The sequence below is a fragment of the Camelus ferus genome, chromosome X (assembly GCF_009834535.1).
Source record: "Camelus ferus isolate YT-003-E chromosome X, BCGSAC_Cfer_1.0, whole genome shotgun sequence".
Classification (NCBI taxonomy): Eukaryota; Metazoa; Chordata; class Mammalia; order Artiodactyla; family Camelidae; genus Camelus; species Camelus ferus.
Window position 1 is genome coordinate 50,559,205 of NC_045732.1, and position 18,845 is coordinate 50,578,049.

Here is an 18,845-nt window from a genome sequence, read left to right on the forward strand (position 1 = left end):
GAAGCTTGCGGCTGTTCGGAGTCCACGACAGTTTGAGATTACTGAGTCTTTTCCCGCCGGACTCACTTAAGAAGTGTTTGAAATCCACCTCTTTCTATAATATTCTCGAAACACTAGACCCAGCAACGATTGATAGGAGCTAAGTCCCTCGCTCGGCCTCCAAGGTATTTCAAATTAAAAAAACAAGTAAAAGCAGGAAAGCAAAAATAATATTAATGAGGGAGATTTTTTAAAGTGAACGAACAAGAGTTTGTTGAACACCTCCTGTGTCCCATGAACTGTGCGACGTGCGCTGAAGAGAGCCGAGATCGAGTTATTTCCTAAAGTGTTTATTCATGGTATTTTTTTAAATTAAACTTTTAAATTTATTAATTAAGCACCAACAAGGACTTAAATTTCGGTTATAAACAGCAAATTTTTTTTTTAACTTGTCATTGTTTTGTTTGAGGGATGGACGCAAAGCTAAGGTTGTAAGAAAGCACTTTTGTCTTTCTAAAGTTTTTGTGTCATAATCAGTTTTCATTAAATCCAATTCCGTTATCTTCAAAAATTTTTTTAAATCCTACATACGGAATAGAAAAAAAAAATCCTGCATAGCCAAAGTTTCCATTTATTTGGCCCAGTTCTGTTTATCATGGTGGGTTGTAAAACTGGGATGATTTTACTGGAGAATAATAATATACTCAAGAGGAAAAACACCAACAAAATCAATTGCCTATAATTTGGATTTATTTTGATGTTGTGGAATATCATATGACCTTTCTTTTAGGCCCTGCTGGGAAACACACACACACACGCACACACGCACACACGCACACACGGGAAAATAATTTCATCATGCTGGAAAGACAAAGAGATGGTTATGGAAGGGAAAATAGCTAGTTTTGAAGAGATGTGATCTACAGATATGAAAAAAATTAAAAAGTTTACAGACATAAGAAACATGAAAAAAAAACACACAGACATGCTATATGATTCAATTTACATGATATTCTGGAAAGGCAAATTCATAGGGACAGAAAACAGATCAGTGGCTATTAAGGCCGTGAGGTGGGTAGAGGGGTTGACTACAAAGGGAGATTTTTGTGGGAATGCAGCTTTTCTCTTAACTGTTGAGGTGGTTACACGCTGTATGCATTTGTCAAAACTCAGAACCATACACTAAAAGAGTGAATTTATCTGCATGTAAACTTAACAAATAAAAATTAAGGTAAGTTTCTTAAGTACACAGAGGAATCTCACCTATCGTTTTGGCAAAAATTCAGTACATGCTGTCATCAAGTCTGGGGGGAAACAGTCACCCTCATACATTACTGGTGGGAATGCAAAATGTAGTGTAACTTAACAATATCTAATGCATTTAGCCTTTGATCCAGCAACACCACCTCTAGGAATCTATTCCAATAATAAGAAAATATATGTGCAGAAAGTTATTCATTTCAGCACTATTTGTAATTGAAATAGGCTTAAAACTACCTAAATGTTCAAATATAGGAGAATATACTATTGTACATAAATACCATGTAGTATTTCTCAACTGTAAAGAAAAGGAAAGAGGAAGAGCTGTGTAAATGATACGGATTTTCAAGATCTATTGTTAAAGTGAAAAAAACCAAATGCAAAAATACATACCTATTATGCTACATTTGTGTAAAATAGAGGAGGAAATAAGAAAATATATACATATTTGCCTGTTTTTGTAAGAGGAAACACAGTAAGCTTAAACCAGAAACTAATGAAATTGGTTAACTACAGGAGGTGGAGGAAATGAAGTGGAACGGTTATGGGAGGGAATGACACTTCTCTAAGTACACCAGTTTGTACAGTTTTGACTTTTGGAATAATGCTAATTTTTTTTAATGTGTAGAACTGAATCATGTGGTTTTGCTAAATGAAAAAGGTTCTGGAGATGGATGGTGGTGATGGTTGTACAATAATGTAAATGTACTTAATGCCACTGAACTGTACACTTAAAAATGGTTAAAATGGTAAATTTTATGTTATGTATATTTTACTACAATTTCTAAAATAAATTAAAACTGAAAAAAATCGGATCAATAAGACTGGAAAAAACCCTTAAATTGAACCTTAAATTGAATACAAATAAAAAAGGGAACCCAACTCTATTTCAAATGAAAAACAACCACACTAAAGAAAGAAAGAACAAATCTGAATTATTTATGAGCACACTACTTTGATTATATACCACGAGTCTAAAGAAAAAAAAAACTACCAGCAAATCTTAAACTAACTAATTAGGGTTGTTTTTTGTAGTGATATAAATATTCTAAAAATGTACTATGTGTAATGTAATATATAAAAACATTGATGTTGAGAGCCAGGATTCTCATTGTGGAAGAAGGGAGATACAAATATGAAATAAGTGAAAGTAAAAAAGAACTTTTGGGGGTTGGACTGGAATTGGAGGTATTAGTATAAATTTATCATTTATAACATATATTCCTAGCTCTATTCACGGAAAGGACTAGAAGTAATGACACTCCAATATCCATGAGCAAACTTAGTGCCAAATCTAGGTTGCTAAATGCCACCCCTAAAAGAAATTAGGGCTCCTTTGGAAAATGGCTGATCCCAGTACTGGGCAGGGAAAGTACAAGATGAGCCTTGAACATCTTGTGTCAGAAAATAAAGATGCCCCCCTACCACCAAAAAAAAAAAAAAAAAAAAAAAAAAAGATGGAGACATGTCAAAAAAAGATATACAAGCTAGCTTGAAGGGAATCCTACTGACCACATCTGGGAATATTGAGCATTTAAAAAAATCATGATAGCAATGGATTAAAACCTATGGAATCCATGAATCCACACTGATAATGAATAAATAGGAGAGAAGATAAAATTCCTGCCTGTAGCGCATGAGTACAGCTCAGTGGTAGAGTGGATAGCATGCACAAGGTCCTGGGTTCAATCCCCAGTACCTCCATTAAAAAAAAATCCTCTTTGTAGTAGAACACCCAGTATTAAGTATGGAAGGAATGATAAAGTTAGAAAATCACCATTTTGCAACTTTCATGCTAATAATTGACTTAGGCAAAAATCACCAATGGATACAAAAACTAGTGGGTGAAAGTTCAATGAAGAACAGGATCTACACATAGTCTCAATGTATTCTTCACCTTACTTATTAATTACAAAGAGAAAAACAGTAACCTTATAGTGTAGGAACTTGGAGGCCACTCTTTTGACCAAATGATTAAAGTTGGCATTACTAATAATCTAACATTACAAGATTCCTGATAAAATGCCTTAAGAAGACACATCTGTTATGCAGTATTCCTGCCTGAAGTGTATTAACTGAATCTAATTATGAGGAAACATAAAGCACACAAAATTTGAGGAAAGCTTTACAAAATAACTGGCCTGTACTCTTCAAATATATTACAGGGCACAGATCTGTGGAGTCAGAAGGACCATTACCAGTTCTGCTGCTTACAATTGCCTAATCTTGATTCTGCACCTCACTTCCTTCATATGTAAAACTGAGAAAGTAAAACTTACCTGTAGTAAGAAAAAAATTAATGATATGAAAGAGAAAGAAAGGCTGAAGAACTATTCAATTTAAAGGAGACTAAAGACACATAATAACTAAGTTCAATACAGGGAACTGGATTGAATTCTGGATAGACATTGGAGTAATTGGTGAAATTTGAATATGACTTGTATCAATATTAAAATTTCTGAATTTAATAACTGCACTCTGGTTATGAAAGAGAATAGCTTCCTCTTAGGAAATGAACCCTTAAATATTAATAGGTAAAAGAACATGATGTATGCAAGCTATTCTCAAGTGGTTCAGAAAATACATGTGTATATATACATGTATATTTATACACACACAAAGAAAACGTGGCAAGATATTACCAAGTGGTGTACCTTGGTAATGGGTATACAGAAATTCTTCCTCTCACCACAAATATTTTATTATGAAAACATCCAAACATACAGAAAAAGTGAGAGTTGTACTCTGAACACCCACCATCAATATTTTACAAACAGCAATTGGTTAAATTTGCTTTATCATATATTTATCTATATATTAAGGATTCTTTTTACTGTTCTTGCAACTTTCCTTATGACTTGAAATTATTTCAAAATTAAAAGTTAAACGAATTAGTAGATAGTAACAGGAAACCAAAAAAAATTAATGAAGTGAAGGAAGTTTGGAGGGAACAGAAAGTACTGCTCGTGTGAAGCGAGATACAAGCTCAAGCCTCTGAAACAGTATCTTGAAGTTGGTGCCTTTGATGACTCAGTCTAAGATCAGTGTCTCAGCTCTCCTCTAAGAGCCCTAAACCTCGCTTCAAAGCAGGGGATTCTCTCATTCTTCAGTTAAGTACCGTAATACGTCATTTATAAAGCGTGAAACTACATTTCCCAAAAGGCCTTTATCTTCCTGTGCTGTAAAGAGGATGCCTATTTCTATAGGTTTTTACAGGTCTCGCGAGATTTCTTAAAAATCTTTTTAAAGAACGCAGCTGAAAGCCATTTTGTTTTTCAGGGCTCTTTGCAAGGGTACTTGACCTGAAGTTGCGAGAAACCAGCAGCTGCAGTTGCCGCAGTTCTGTCGTCCGCTTCATGATGTTTCCCTTGGCCAGAAACGCACTAAGTCGTCTCGGAGGTGAGCAAAAATTGTGAGCAAACCATTTCCAACGGGCTTTTATCCATTTGTCCTCGTGGGCTCTCATGCCCTTTCCTTCCACTTGCATACCGACTGTATAATTCTAAATGCTGTCTCCCACCTCGCCCTAAGTAATGGGGGAAGATGTCCTTAATATTAATCTAATCACTCAGCGTTTCTGTTTCGGTTCCCAGTTCTCTTTCTGTTACTGGAGTCATAACCTGGCTGCTCCTTATTATTCAGTAACCTACGACTTCAGGGGAGACACTTGGTGAACACATCTCGTTCCTTAAGTAATTTCGTAAATTTTAGCTTTGCCATACATTTACCTGCAAGTATAAGAGCCTCCTCGCCAATTCTGGTTTCATTGCAGGGAGACAACCTAAATGGTAGGCCTGCCGATTATATGTTACTTGTGGATTATTAACTGAATAATTGTGGTCATTTTTTTTTCTTATCTAAAAGTTTGGCAAGTATAGGGAAATTTTGAGACCAGCATTATGTATTGAGAATTCTTTAGATTGGAGAAAGAAAATTCATTTCCGAACTTGATTTGTACTGAAGGTGACCTTGAGTAAAGTGAGCAGTTTTACAATGAAAGTGACCTTAAGGAATTTCCATTTAGCTTCTTTAGCCATCTTTTAATTTTCTGTTTACAGAGTCATTGGAGGTATTACTAGATTGTGTTCTGAACACTCAAGCCCCTTTGACAATAACCAAAAAATAGTTGACCGACTGTTTTCTCATATTCCAAAAGCCATGTGTATTATCTCACTTTGGGCAAATGATTTAACCTCTCTGAACTTCATTTTCCTCCTTTGTAAAATAAGGGCTTAGTAAATAATACCTACCTCATAGAGTTGTTGAGAATTATATGAGATTACCAATAGGTGGTAACTGAACCATTTCTTGTCACAGAGAAGGAGTCTAAAGAAATCCACTTTGGTGACCTAAATGTTGAGGTTATGAGGTGTTGCAGAATTGCTTGGTAATCTTATTTTCTTTGCCCTCTGAGCAAGTAGGGCCTTGTACTTCAGGAAAGGGGATTTGAGGGTTTTTTCCCCCAATGTGGAATTCACACACTCTCTTTTTAACTGCTCTAGAGCAGAATATATTGTGAAACGTTTGTAAATTTGCTCATCCCAAGTGTGACTAAAGGTGGAAAAAAAGACTGTAAGGCGCTTAAGAGAAGAAACCATTAATGGTCAAATAACTATCCCGAAATAATCCATTTATCACATAGAAGCCATTATATTCTTAAATTCTTAAGTGCTAGTGAATCGGCAACATTGCTATTTCTTTATTTAGTACGTCTTTCATTACATACTTAAGTACCTTTTGAGGCTCTAAAACAATAAGGATCTGCTGCTTAGATTGGAGGGGAATTGAAAAACAGCTGGAAATATGCATTTTCCAGTCTTGGCTCTTTCTCAGGCCCTCCTAAGTTCCTCCAGAGGCAGTTTGAAAACTCTACTAAAATAATAGTAAAGAGCAAAGTTTTAATGTTGTCATTCTGCTGAAAAACTTTTGCCCCTACCAGAAAAGTGGCCCTCCAAGAACCTTTCTAGTTTTACCTCCTGTTACTAATCTATATACCTTGTCCTTCAAGGTAATTGATTTTCTAGTACACTGGGTTTTCTGTCTCTGCCATTTTTCAGGTTCCCCTTTCCCACGTCTGCATAACAAAATCCTACCTGCTATTCAAAGTGCTTAGCTAACATTCTTCTTCTTTGTATTATTGTGGTTTGTGTCTATATGTCTAATACCTTCCTCTAGACTGCAAGTTACATGAGGACAGGGTCTGTGTATTCCACATTTTCATATACCCCATTTCATTTAACATGGTGCTGTATTCATTAGTTGCTTTTTTAAAAAAAATCAAGATTACTCTAGTTTTTCGAGTTTCTTTTTGTAATTTTAAGGTCATAAACATTTAGTGTGCTTTCAAAGTTCATTTTGAGTTTATTTACCCTTTTATGTTGTAACTTGTTGAGCACTGCTGAGTAAACTTTAGTGAAAATTGAAGTCATAAATACTCAAATTAATGAAGTAGGATCCATGTTCAGAGGTTATACAAATACCAGTTTGTTGTGAATGTTACATCGTCTGTTCTTTGCCCCCCCAACATTTTATTATGAAAAATTTTAGACGTACAGAAAATTTGGAAGAATTATATTTTGAACACCCACATACCCACCACATAGATTCTACAATTAACATTTTGCTATATTTGTTAGACCATGTATCAATCCATCTGTCAATTCATCTTGTTTGTGAAGCATTTCAAAGTTTGCTACTTCGCTTTTACCTTCAGTATGTTTTAACATTTTATTACGCTGCGTTATACTGTAAAGTTAACTTCCTTGTCTTTCCTGAGTGGCAGTATCAATTACACGTATGTTCTCTTTGCCTGATAATTGATAGATATGCTCCTGTATTCTTTTTTTTCCCTTTAAGTTCGAAGCATTCAGCAAACAGTGGCAAGGCAGAGCCACCAGAAACGGGCACCTGATTTCCATGACAAATATGGTAATGCTGTATTAGCTAGTGGAGCCACTTTTTGTATTGCTGTATGGACATATGTAAGTACTACTGATTGATAATCTCTGTATTAGATGCCTTTTATTCCCACTTAGTTCATGTATTCAAAATGTTTTCACACAGTAGTATACATTTCTAGTTAGGAGGGGCTTTAGAGATTTTCTAATTACCCACCCAGTGCAGGAATTTCTTCCTCAACATTGAGCATTCATCCATCATCTGTTCTTAACATTTCCAATAACAAGTTGCTTAGTGGATTACAAGACAGTCCTTTCCATATTGTGTAGCTGTTAAAAAGATCTTATGTTGAGTTAAAATCTCCTTCCTTCATTTTACCCATCATTCTGTAGCAACGCAGAAATTCTGATCCTATTTCCATGTATAAATCATTAGATATTAGAAAATTCCTATCATGTTTACTGGATCTTTTCAGATTAAACATTCTTAGTTCTGTTGGTCATTTTTTTGTTCCCAAGGTTTCCAGGGTTTTCACTATCTTGGGTCGCCTTTCTTTGCTTAATCTTTCTTCTAAAATTCCACCCTCAGAACTGAGTACAGCATTTCTGATGGATGAAATATAAAGTGACTTGCTTTTAATATTTTAGCTTTTTACATCTTATGTTTAATAATCTACTTACCAGTCACTGTACTTCCTGGTTACAAGTAGAAGTCTTGGAGTTGTAATAAATATATAAGTTGATTTTAAAAGATATGAATCAACCGTTGCCTTCATAATCAGATGCTTCATTAATAGGCCTTTTTCATTCTTGTTTTGATCTTCCTGAAATCAGATATACTATTAAAATAAGTGTGTGTACTTAATTAGAAGAGTAAACAGATGTTGAACAAATGTGTGATGGGGCATTTTTGAAGGTGAAGTGCTCTTTGATGAAGGGATATTGCAGAAGTGCTCTTTGGCAGTATTTAGGTAGTTGTAGTAGAGTGAAACAATGTTTTGAGGAGATAGTGTAGAAATATGAAATATGAATTTGAATTAAATAAAATTTAGTTCCTTAGTCATATTAGCTACATCTTAGTTGCTCAATAGCCATATGTGGGTAGTGGCTACTGTATTGGATAATGCAGATATAGAACATTTCCTTCATCTCTGGAAGTTCTGTTGGACAGCACTGCTCTAGAGAATTGGGACAGCACCTAGGTTTAGCCTACATGGAGGTCACTGTATCCCTGGTGACTTTCTGAATGTTTGTAACCTATAGAGCAGAGTACCTTTGTCACTTTTAAGAAATAGTGTCCAAGGGAGAGTGGACTCTGGTTTAAACATATAACTGACAGCATTTTAATTCTTACAGGCAGCAACACAAATTGGAATAGAATGGAACCTGTCCCCTGTTGGCAGAGTCACTCCAAAGGGATGGAGAGATCAGTAATCATCCCAGCTGGTTTAATACTGAATTGTTTCAAAACCAACTCATGGATGCCAAGTAAAAGCACTGTGTACCCGTTAAAATATGGAATGATTGAAAAAATAAAGTACGTTTGAAGCCTTCATTGTAGGTTTGTTTGTTTATTTTGTAAATGAAACCAAGCCTGATCACTTTTCATTTATTTAACCTTTGTTTTAATGTTAAAGTCAAAACACTGCACTACTTCTTGAATAGCTTTTTTCTATTAGGTAGAGTGAAAGGAAAATCTTACCTGGATGTTGACTTTAGGCTGAAATTATAGTCCATGAATAACTGGTCACAGAGTTATTTTAGGTCATCTTTGAGTTTAAAATTTGGTGTGTATATATATATACACACATACATACACACACACACTGCTTTCAGCCTTTGATTTATGTTTATATTTGAAATTGGGTTTGGTCCTTTTTACACCTACCAAGAGAACTGAAGGTGTCATCAGACTTGTGGGAAGTGGTCCTATCAAATGAACTCCTAGGATGTCTGGAGACTAGCTCCTTGGCTCCCTTGGCACAATTATCTTAATTAGAGCTTTAGATTTTTCAGCATATTTATTTAAGATGTTTATGATGTTATTAAAGAAAGGATCTGTCAAATGTAGTTTACTTTTGCCTGTGTAACTACTAGTGACCTCTGCTGTTGGCTTTCTGTAATTATACCAACTTTTGGACTTGTGGATTATCCTGAATTCAGTATGACTGGATTTTACGTGTTAAGATACTAACTGAAGAAAACAAGGTATCTACACCATGTATTTCATTACTTCCTTGGCCAAAGGCTGTGAAGTAAGCCTCATAGTGGTTTGTTGATAGTGCTCAAGTAAGCAGAAAATGGAATTTCAGTTGAGTAACCTATCTGTATTGGCTAAATGAGAGGTTTCTAAAATTCACTTACCTGATGCTATAAGTTATCGGGTAAGTGGCTTTTAGGAATCTTACAAATTTACCTGATGTAGATAAGGAATTAACCAAACATGAAAAATGTTTACTTTTTACGTGAAATACTAAGAATGCCTTCATGGCAATATGTCCTATTTTCTCATTAAATGCACCAAAGCCGGTAATTTCATGATTTAAGTAAGAGAAATGATTTGAATGTCATCACAATATAAGTAGGTTACAAGATTAATAACTATATAGTAGTGCCACTATTTAATAAAATTACAATACTATATTTTGAAAGAATGTTAAAATAGGACTAAAGTATTCAAGTACATGAAACCCTGCGACACGATTAAGCAAAATGTAACGAAGTTTCAACATTCCCTTTTTGTTACTGAGTTGGCACTGAGAATTTCTAATGACTGGAGGTAATTTTCAGTATGATTTGTACCACATCTGTCAGGTAAGTGATAATTGTCAGCTATTATGATAGGCAAAAATAAATAGTATGACATTTTAAAAATGTCTCTGTCCACTTGCCAGCATATGTGTTGCCTTGTGTGATAAAACCTGGTGGTGTTATTCAGCATCTTTGAACATACTTTTAAGACTTAATTTTATGGTTGATCTTGTCTTGATGAGTAGTTAACAAAACTATCATGGCCACTACCAGAAATGAAGCTGTAGTTTAAGTCTAAATTATTCTGTGTCATCACAATATTCTGACTTTGCAACTTTCTTAGTGTACTCAATCAAACTTTTGTCCTCACAAATGCACTCATCCTGTGACACATCACTTTGAGAGTGAAGCTTGTCAAATTAGTGTTCCTATAAAAAACCTGAAGAATTTAGGTAAGTGACTTTAGAAGCATTGCCGGTCCTTCAAATGTTAATTATTGGGTTATGAAGTATTTTTTAATTAGGATGAATGTCTTAAATGCCATTCTTAGTTTGACTCAAACTTATTTTAGTGCATGTGTTCTTTTAAATTCATTGAACTTAAAACTAGGTACTGTGGTAGCTGTAGAGGCACAGACTTTGAGTTCTCACACTCACGAGTATTAACTTTATTGGTGATATTAACCATTTAGTAAGCATTTTGGGGGCACCTACTATCTGCTCAACGTCAGGAAACCTGATTACTTCTTGAGGACATTCCCTTCTGTTTGAAAGCTCAGTTAATTTAAAAAGTGTTGGTATGCTCACTCATTGATAAGGGAGATTAGGGATGATTCATTTAGAGATGAGGTGTTTTAGAGTGAGGGAAAAGGCTCAGTGACTAAGGATGTAGAGGATCTTGCAGCTCTTAATGATATACTTTACATAAAAGCTAGAGAGCTAGTAGATTTGATATTCTTCTGATAAAGGTTTGTTTCTGGTTTCTACCTTTTAGTGAATTTCTTTGAAAGCTTAACACAATGTTAATATTGTAGTTACAAACCAACTTGCTAATAATTGGAAGCCCACTTAAAAGCCATTTCGTGTGATGTGGTTTTTAAGATTTAAAATTTGGGGCTGAATTTGGATCAACAGTTAAGGCTATGCACACTGACAACTACAGCTTAATGTTCAGAAAGGTAAGGAGTCCTGAAGTGAATTTTTTTATTAATGTGGATGGTTGTAGAGGGGTAAAGAATAATTGTTTCTGGAATACTTAATTGTTGGCCTAAAATTTAGATCTGCGGACAGTGTTAAGTGTTACCTGTCAGGACTTAATAGGGATTTGAATCAGGATGAAAATTATTTTATTAAACACTTAAGTAGGCATACTGTGTGCCACTTTTCTAAGCCTTTTACAGTCTTAAAATAATATTTACACTTTGCACTGTTTTGAGTTCTGCAACATTGAGTTTATATTTATGGGAACTGGGTTTAAATGAAAATATGAATAATCCTGTGATTAGTTTTCCCTTGCATCTTATGACATATTTAATGAAAGGATATATGAAAAGACCACATCTTGCTTCAAAATTAGTGAGATGAAGCCCCTTCCTTACTCTTAATGTTTATAGTTTTAAAAATTCTAGGATTTTGCTGTTTTTTGAAATGACAAATTGGAACAGGAATAAAAATAAATTTTTCTTAAATGCTTTCTGTACCACTTACTTATTGCATTGTATTGCTACATTTTAGGCATCTCATTTCTATCAAAACTCATGGTAATAGATAATCTAATAATATCTTTGCATCCTTGGAATCCTGTAGGTTTTTAAGATCATGGGTGAGTGAATGAGTAAATGTGGAAGTGGTTCAGAGCTTGGAATGGCAATGTGAAGGTAGTGTGAGGTGAGATCCCTGCCCCAACTCCAACACACACATAGAGATTATGAATTTAAAAAATGAATTAAAAAACATTTATCAAAAAAAAATTGAGGTCATTTTTCAGTGGAGGGATGAGGACAAGTTCATCGTTCTGGCATTCATATCTGGAGTTAGGCTACACAGTCTAACAGAAGCAGGATAATTTTAATCTGTGAAAGGCTGAATTATGTAGAAGATGATTTATAAGGAGCTCTAAGGTACATCCTGGCTTGAGGTTAGGAAAACTGCAGATAACAGGCTTTGATGGAGTTTTTGTTTTTGGTAAGCGAGGAAGAGGGATCTCTGCAGCGCCAAAAGGAAAGACTTCCGCCTGAGGCTGCGTGTCTGTCCCAGGGCAGCAGGGGGCGGGAGAAGCTCGATTCTAGTCTCAGTATTTCCCCTTCACGTAACGCGTCCCTCCGCCCCTCCGGCTGCTTCCGGCTGGGGCATCACCCGGAAGTGGGGGGTGAAGGCAGGGGTGAAAGCAGCCGGCCCGGCGGCGGGGGTGGAGGAAGGGAAGAAGCAGAGGGAGGAGTTGGCGTCGACGCCGCCGTCGCCGCCATCGCCGCGGTCGCCGCGGTGACTTCTCCCGGTGTGTGAGATCGGAGCCTGCGCGCGTGAGTTTGTCGCTGCCACCGGCTGCGTAGCTCCGAAGATTTAACCATAGGATAGAAAGAAACAGGTAAGTCCTATATCGGCTTCCCGTCGTCCCCTTCTACTGGACGGGTATTCTGTACTGTCAGCGTGTACTACCGAGTGTGGCGAGAAGGTTATTTTAATCTGGGGGAGTCTCTAAACTCAGTTCTTCACAACTCAGGTATTTATTGCACTCATGTTTTACCTCCCCTAACAGGGGATAGAGGAGGGGAGATTAGGTCCTGACCCCTGTCGCTTTCTTGTACCCTTCTGAGGAAGTGTCCTGATCATCTATAGCCTCTGTTACCTAATTGATTGAAGGTACAAGATCTGTGGCCGGTATTGGAAGTCACGTGGACTGATCACAATTATTAATGAAATAACATGAGGAAATTAGTTATTTTGCTTCTTGTCTCGCTCTGGGAGCGTAAACTAAATTGAGAGAACACTCTTGTTTCCATTTCATTTTGTTCATTCTGCTCCCTCCCAGTAAAGTTACTCTCCATCGTCATTGCAGCCTGTGGCATCTTTATCTTTGACACTTTTTGTTGTAGACGTTGAGGTTCTCCTAAGCATAGGCAACTATTTTATCGTTTCACAAGTTAATATTTTTCAGCATCTGATCTTTGTTTTAATTATAACTCTTCATCTACAGTAGATGAGACCTGATGTGTGCAGAACATTGAATTAGGTGATGTTGAGGTGTGGGGGATATACACAAGAAATAGCAGAGAGTCTCTGGCCTCAAAAGAATTTGCACTCAACTTGAGTTCAGACATGAAGACAATGGATTCTAGCAGCCCCACTGATTGAGTAACTACGTTGCTTATCTCATCCTTTTTAAAGGATATTTTGAACTGAGATTTTATTTTTTATCTTTCAAGCTTTCTTGTTTCTACACTCATGACAAGAGAAGGTTTTTTCTTTTTTGTACTGAATTGTCTCACAATTTAGTAGGAAAGACAGATAAACCCTTTTAATCTCAATAATGTATATTAGAAACAGTGTTATGAGAATTCTGGGAATGGAGCTTTTGAGCTGGGCCTTGATAAATGGATAGGATTTAACTTTGTAGGAATGGAGGTAGGGGAGGGCAGCCCAGGTAGAGAGATACTATGAGGAAAGGCTTGCGGGGCTGGAAAGATGCATCCAACAATATATTGTACATCAACATCTCTATAACAGCCACATCTTCCAAGATGTCACTGGTTAAAAGAAAAAAAAATAGAATTAAAAACTGGTAAGTTTACAATCGTATCCCAACCATATTCCAGCTATCTTCCAGCCAATAAAATAGCTTATACATAGAAAAAAAAACCATGAAGTAACAAAAACAGTGTTAATATGTGAGATTTAATTCTGATGTAAACTCAAATATGGAAGATGAAAAAGTAAAGCTTGCTATTTTTAAATTCTGATTGAGTGTCGTGTCTTTGTTTAATTAATTAATTAATTAATTAATTGAAGTATAGTCAGTTTACAGTGTTGTGTCAGAGTGTCGTGTCTTAAATATAATTTGGAATCTTATTAAATTGCTAGGAATGAATAACAACATTGTCTAAAGGCAGAAGGTGTTCCAGTTTTTCCCCAGGGAATTTCTGCATTTCTTTTCTCTTCCAAAATGGTTTCTTTACTGTTCTTAACCTGATAGAAACTATTCTTTTTCAATCTTAGTCTTAGAAAGATCTTGATTCTTGGCCTTTAGGTAGGGTTAGATTAGACAATATCAAAAGGATAGGTTAAAACGTCTAGTCTCTAATGCAGAAGATTGTTTTTCTTTGAACAATGCATGCAGAAGCAGTAAAATCTGTTTGAAAATAAGAGAGAGCAAGCAAAAATAACCCCAGTAACATACCACAACCTTTACTTCTGTGAGGGCTTTAAGGCAACACATTCCTTTTTATAAATTCCTCATTATAACTGCTTTTATCTATATATTTAAAAAATACTTGGCAAACATTAATCAAGACTTTGACCCCCCCAGTGAGTGAAAATAATTTTCTTTTGCCAGATAGAAAAGTAAATTGTGAGGAGAGATTTGTCTGAGGTGATACAGGCACTGGCACACATGAGAATAGTATTTGGGAGTTTTGTCTCAAAATTCCTTCTACTCATCTTTGTTAAAGGAAAATACAGCTTTTGAAGGTTTCACAGAATTTTGTTTTTAAACAGAAATCTTTCTTGGGACATAAATCAAGATGAGGGTGAGGGATGGGAGAGACAGGCAACAGTCAGGCCTGTTTCATTCAGTCTGTCATCGCAGCAGTCATGTTTTTCATTTATGAATCTGTCTTGACGTTGATTTAATATGATATAACTTGTTTACTTACTGAGATAGTATGGCAGGAATAGTGTCATGGTACTTTTAGAATGTGTTTCATTAAAGTGAAAGGATAGGATGTTTCTGGTTTCATAAGTATGTTCCTGGTTTCTCCAGCACTGTTAGGAAATTGATTTCCTCATCTTTGTGGGCTCAAATGTGAAAAATATTGGTAGATTACATCAATTTTCACAGATACTTCTTTCCTTGAAGAAAATGAGGATAAAGTGAGTGAATTAGTTGTGCTTTGTCCTGTGTTTTCTGTTTATGTTTATAATTACACAGCTGTGGCCGCAGGATTTAAATTTTTTAAACCTGTTTTTTACTTTATAATTCTCTAGTATAGAAGTCCAGTTTTCCAGACGTAATCAGGAATGCATTTTGACAATTTACTAATTGGAATAAATGGGTTATTCCACATCTTAGGGAAATTGTTTTAGCCTGACCAGTTACCTTAGTTGATTTCATTTGTAAAAAATTAAAGTGTTTTGTTTCATACTGTTGTAATTGTTCCTGATCTGTCTTGTGCATTTGGTGTCCTAACCAAAGCAGATAGGGAGGGAATAATACTGAAATTACTCCTTTCCTTACCCTATCCTGAGTTTGCAGAGCATTCTATGTTTCTTGGAATTACAAAGAAAATTGTTTCTGATCTTTTCAGTGTTCACCTGAAGCATGCTACCTGCCATTCAGGAGAGGAGGGCATTAGAAGGGCTTCTGTTAAGACCTGAAAAACTGTCAGTAGAGATAGACAAACAGAGAGGGATAATTCTACAGTGGAGAGCCCTATTAATGAACTTCTCAGGACGATTTAGGATAAATCTGTAGCTGATCTCTAGGGTCATGAGGACACTTAAAGGTTGTCCTTTGAGCTAACAAAAGCTTAGGGAGCTTAGTTGTTAAAGAGTGCCAAGTGTAATTTCCTTTGTTGATCCTTGCACTTAAAGTGGTGGGAAAAAAGGTGTCTAATATTTTGGTGATGATGAAATTATTTGCTCTAAGAGTTCTAATTTAAGTATTCAATTGATCATTAATCTAATAGTATTAAACTAAAATATAAAGTACTGTATTGATTATTGATAAATATATTAATTGTATTATTAAAACACTAATATTAATATTAAACTATTTGTATACAGCTAATTTCATTTTGGCCAATAAATGCTTTCTCTTATTTTGCTATACCATTTCACTGTTAATTCTAAATAGCACTTTTTAGTTTAGATTTATAGTCACAATATCTTGGTATTAATTTCTAATCACAACTGCAAGTGCATTTTTATGTATTAGCAATCAGATTGGTGTCATACTTTTTAAAGTATTGTCCATCTAAAGCGAAGTGTTTTATCTTGCTCATCTGTTTCTATCTAGGTGATAAAAGAAAGAATTTTAGTCATGAAAACCTTCATAGCCTTTAGATAGCTTTAGAGCCTTAAATTCATTGTAGATAAAGTGAAATAGATAAAGGAATAAATTATTACTTCAACTTGAGTGTGATTAAGATTGTCTAATGAGGATGTGGAAAAAAGGGAACTCTCATACACTGTTGGTGGGAATGTAAACTGGTGCAGCCACTGTAGAGAACAGTATGGAGGTTTCTCAAAAAACGAAAAATAGAACTACCATATGACCCAGCAATTCCGATCCTGGATATATAAATGAAAAAAATGAAAAACACTCATTCAAAAAGATACATGCACCCCAATGATCATAGCAGCATTGTTTACAATAGCCAGGATATTGAAGCAACCTAAGTGTCCATCAAGAGATGAATGGATAAAGAAGATGTGTATATATACAGTGGAATATTACTCAGCCATAAAAACGACATTTTACCATTTGCAACAACGTGGATGGACTTAGAGGGTATTATGCTAAGTGAAATAAGTCAGAAAAAGACAAATACTGTGTGATATTACTTATATGTGGAATCGAAAAATACAATTAACTAGTAAATATAATGAAAAGGAAACAGACTCACAGATATAGAGAACAGACTAGTGGTTACCAGTGGGGAGAGGGAAGGAAAGGGAAGATAGGGGTAGAGAATTAAGAGGTAGAAACTACTATGTATGAAATAAATAAGCTACAAGGATATATTGTACAACTCAGAGAATACAGTCAATATTTTATAATAACTAGAAGGGAATATAACCTTTAAAAATTGTGAATCACTATGTTGTAACACTTGAAACTTACATAATATTGTATATCAACTATACCTCAATTAAAAAAAAAAAAGATTGCCTAAAAGTTTGTGCACTGTGATTATTACAGAAGTAACCCATGAATTCCTGTTTTTTAACTTTAGGGCAAGTGGTAAGTCATGGGATTTTGAGTCTTTTTTTTTTGTGCACATAAGTGAAGGAGGCCAGAACTGTTCCTCTGTCTGGTGTGAAAAAATAAATCTGGTACTTTGTCTATTGTTTGCACTTTGGTAGGAGTTAACATATTCTTTCATAGGGCCAAATTTTATTCTTAGACCTAGCAAGTGGCTAAACTGAGATTTAAAGCCAGTCAGTCTGACTTCAGAATCTATGCTCTTACCTAACATAAAGAAACTGTATTTTTTAAAATAATTGTACCTTAAAAAAATATATAGACATATGAGCAAAATTAAGTCTATTGAAATTAAGTTCCTTGTTTGTCCTAAAGAGGAAAATACTATTTATCTTACTTGAAAGTGTGAATGAGCAAATTGATTAGATGATTAAAAATTAAAATATTGGTAGTTCAAAATGTGCTTGGTACTTTAAAATGAAATTCAAAAGTAAAGACCCATAGTTTTGTTTTTAGCTAATTACATTATTTACAGATATGCTAAAAGACCTAATGTTTAAAATGGTGTTAGTCTTATTTTATTTGTATTCTCAGAGTCTCCCAGGAAGAGAAAAGAAATGGTCCGTGTGTGTTTTTTTTTAAAAAATCTTTACAGTAAGCACATCTTTGAACTTGGCCAAACTTTGATATTTATAACATGTTTAGAATTTAAATTGTACTAAGAGAACATACAATAAAAGTTAATCAGCAAGCATAAATTGGGACATTGCTGGTTATATTTTCTGGACTGTTGGATATTATTCTCTTGATAACTTCAAGGCATTTTGACTTCACCATTATACTGTGATCTGCTGTTTTGGGGAGGGAGTATAATATAGGGCTAAGAGTGGGGCCTCTGGCCCAGACTGTCTGGATTGGAATCCCAGCTCCTCTGTTTACTGCTTGTATGACTATGGGCAGACCTCTTACCTTTTGTGCCTTAGTTCCTTCAAATTTCTAAAATGGCAGCAATAACAGTAGGATTGTCAGTGAATTAATACATGTAAAGCCCTAAGAGCAGTGCCTGGCAGGTAGAAAGCACACAATAAAGTTTAGTTACTATTATTCTTTTAATGTATTATTTACCATAAAAGTAGTTTTAGCAACCTATATAATAAAACTGTAAATTGTAGTTTTACTGTACTATGAATTTAGTAGACTACATAAACAACATACTACTCAATCAGTACCTGCGAGCAATATTTAATTTCCAAATGACACCACAGAAAATGGGAAGCTCAGACTAGGAGGGCACAGTAGCCTACAGTACACCTATAGTATGCTAACATGACATCTCAAACTCATGACTGCTGGCAAGTCAGATCACCCTGATGTACTCATTCTACTTCTCCACCAAGGAAACTCATAACAATCTGCTTTGTGTATTAACTAATGAGCCGCAGACTGGGCCATCAGAATTTTCTAGATTATTTCTCTGATTGCCAAATGCTGCACCATACGTCTATTGAATTATTTCTAAAATATAAAATGTAGGCAATGGAAAAGGCTTTATGCATGTCTAACCTACTCCACAGAATAGCTGCATTCTTACAAAGTTGTGTGTAAATTGAATTTTTATAAATAAATTCAACACTCCAATTAAGTGTTACTGTGTGCTTGCTGTACGTCTAGTGTTTGTTTTTTTTTTTTTTTTGGAGGGGTAGATAATTAGATTTATTTTCATGGAGGTACTGGGAATTGAGCTCAAGACCTTGTGCACGCTAGGCACATACTCTACCACTGAGCTCTACCTTTCCGCTGTATGTCTAGTGTTTACATGGG

General features: G+C 35.3%; 2 protein-coding genes across 2 annotated transcripts in view; both read left to right on the forward strand.

Annotated features, from left to right (window-relative positions):
- The first annotated feature begins 4,479 nt into the window (after positions 1 to 4,479).
- LOC102506447 (cytochrome c oxidase subunit 7B, mitochondrial) lies at positions 4,480 to 8,691 on the forward strand. Its single transcript, XM_006194127.2, has 3 exons — positions 4,480 to 4,638; positions 7,096 to 7,220; positions 8,493 to 8,691. Exons 1-3 carry the CDS (start codon positions 4,596 to 4,598, stop codon positions 8,568 to 8,570), a joined length of 246 nt encoding a protein of 81 aa, XP_006194189.1. The 5' UTR covers positions 4,480 to 4,595; the 3' UTR covers positions 8,571 to 8,691.
- A 3,553-nt stretch (positions 8,692 to 12,244) lies between these two features.
- Positions 12,245 to 18,845, forward strand: part of ATP7A (ATPase copper transporting alpha) — a 123,693-nt gene continuing 117,092 nt past the window's right edge. Inside the window, exon 1 of the mRNA XM_032476119.1 lies at positions 12,245 to 12,470. The gene's annotated coding sequence lies outside the window, so the exon portion shown is untranslated. The remainder of the gene's footprint in view (positions 12,471 to 18,845) is intronic.

Bases quoted from the DNA above. Each gene is read 5' to 3' on its own strand.
- LOC102506447 (XM_006194127.2), top strand. From the start codon at position 4,596: ATGATGTTTCCCTTGGCCAGAAACGCACTAAGTCGTCTCGGAG. The intron at 4,639-7,095 runs GTGAGCAAAAAT...TTTCCCTTTAAG, and splicing joins CGCACTAAGTCGTCTCGGAG to TTCGAAGCATTCAGCAAACA. The intron at 7,221-8,492 runs GTAAGTACTACT...TAATTCTTACAG, and splicing joins GTATTGCTGTATGGACATAT to GCAGCAACACAAATTGGAAT.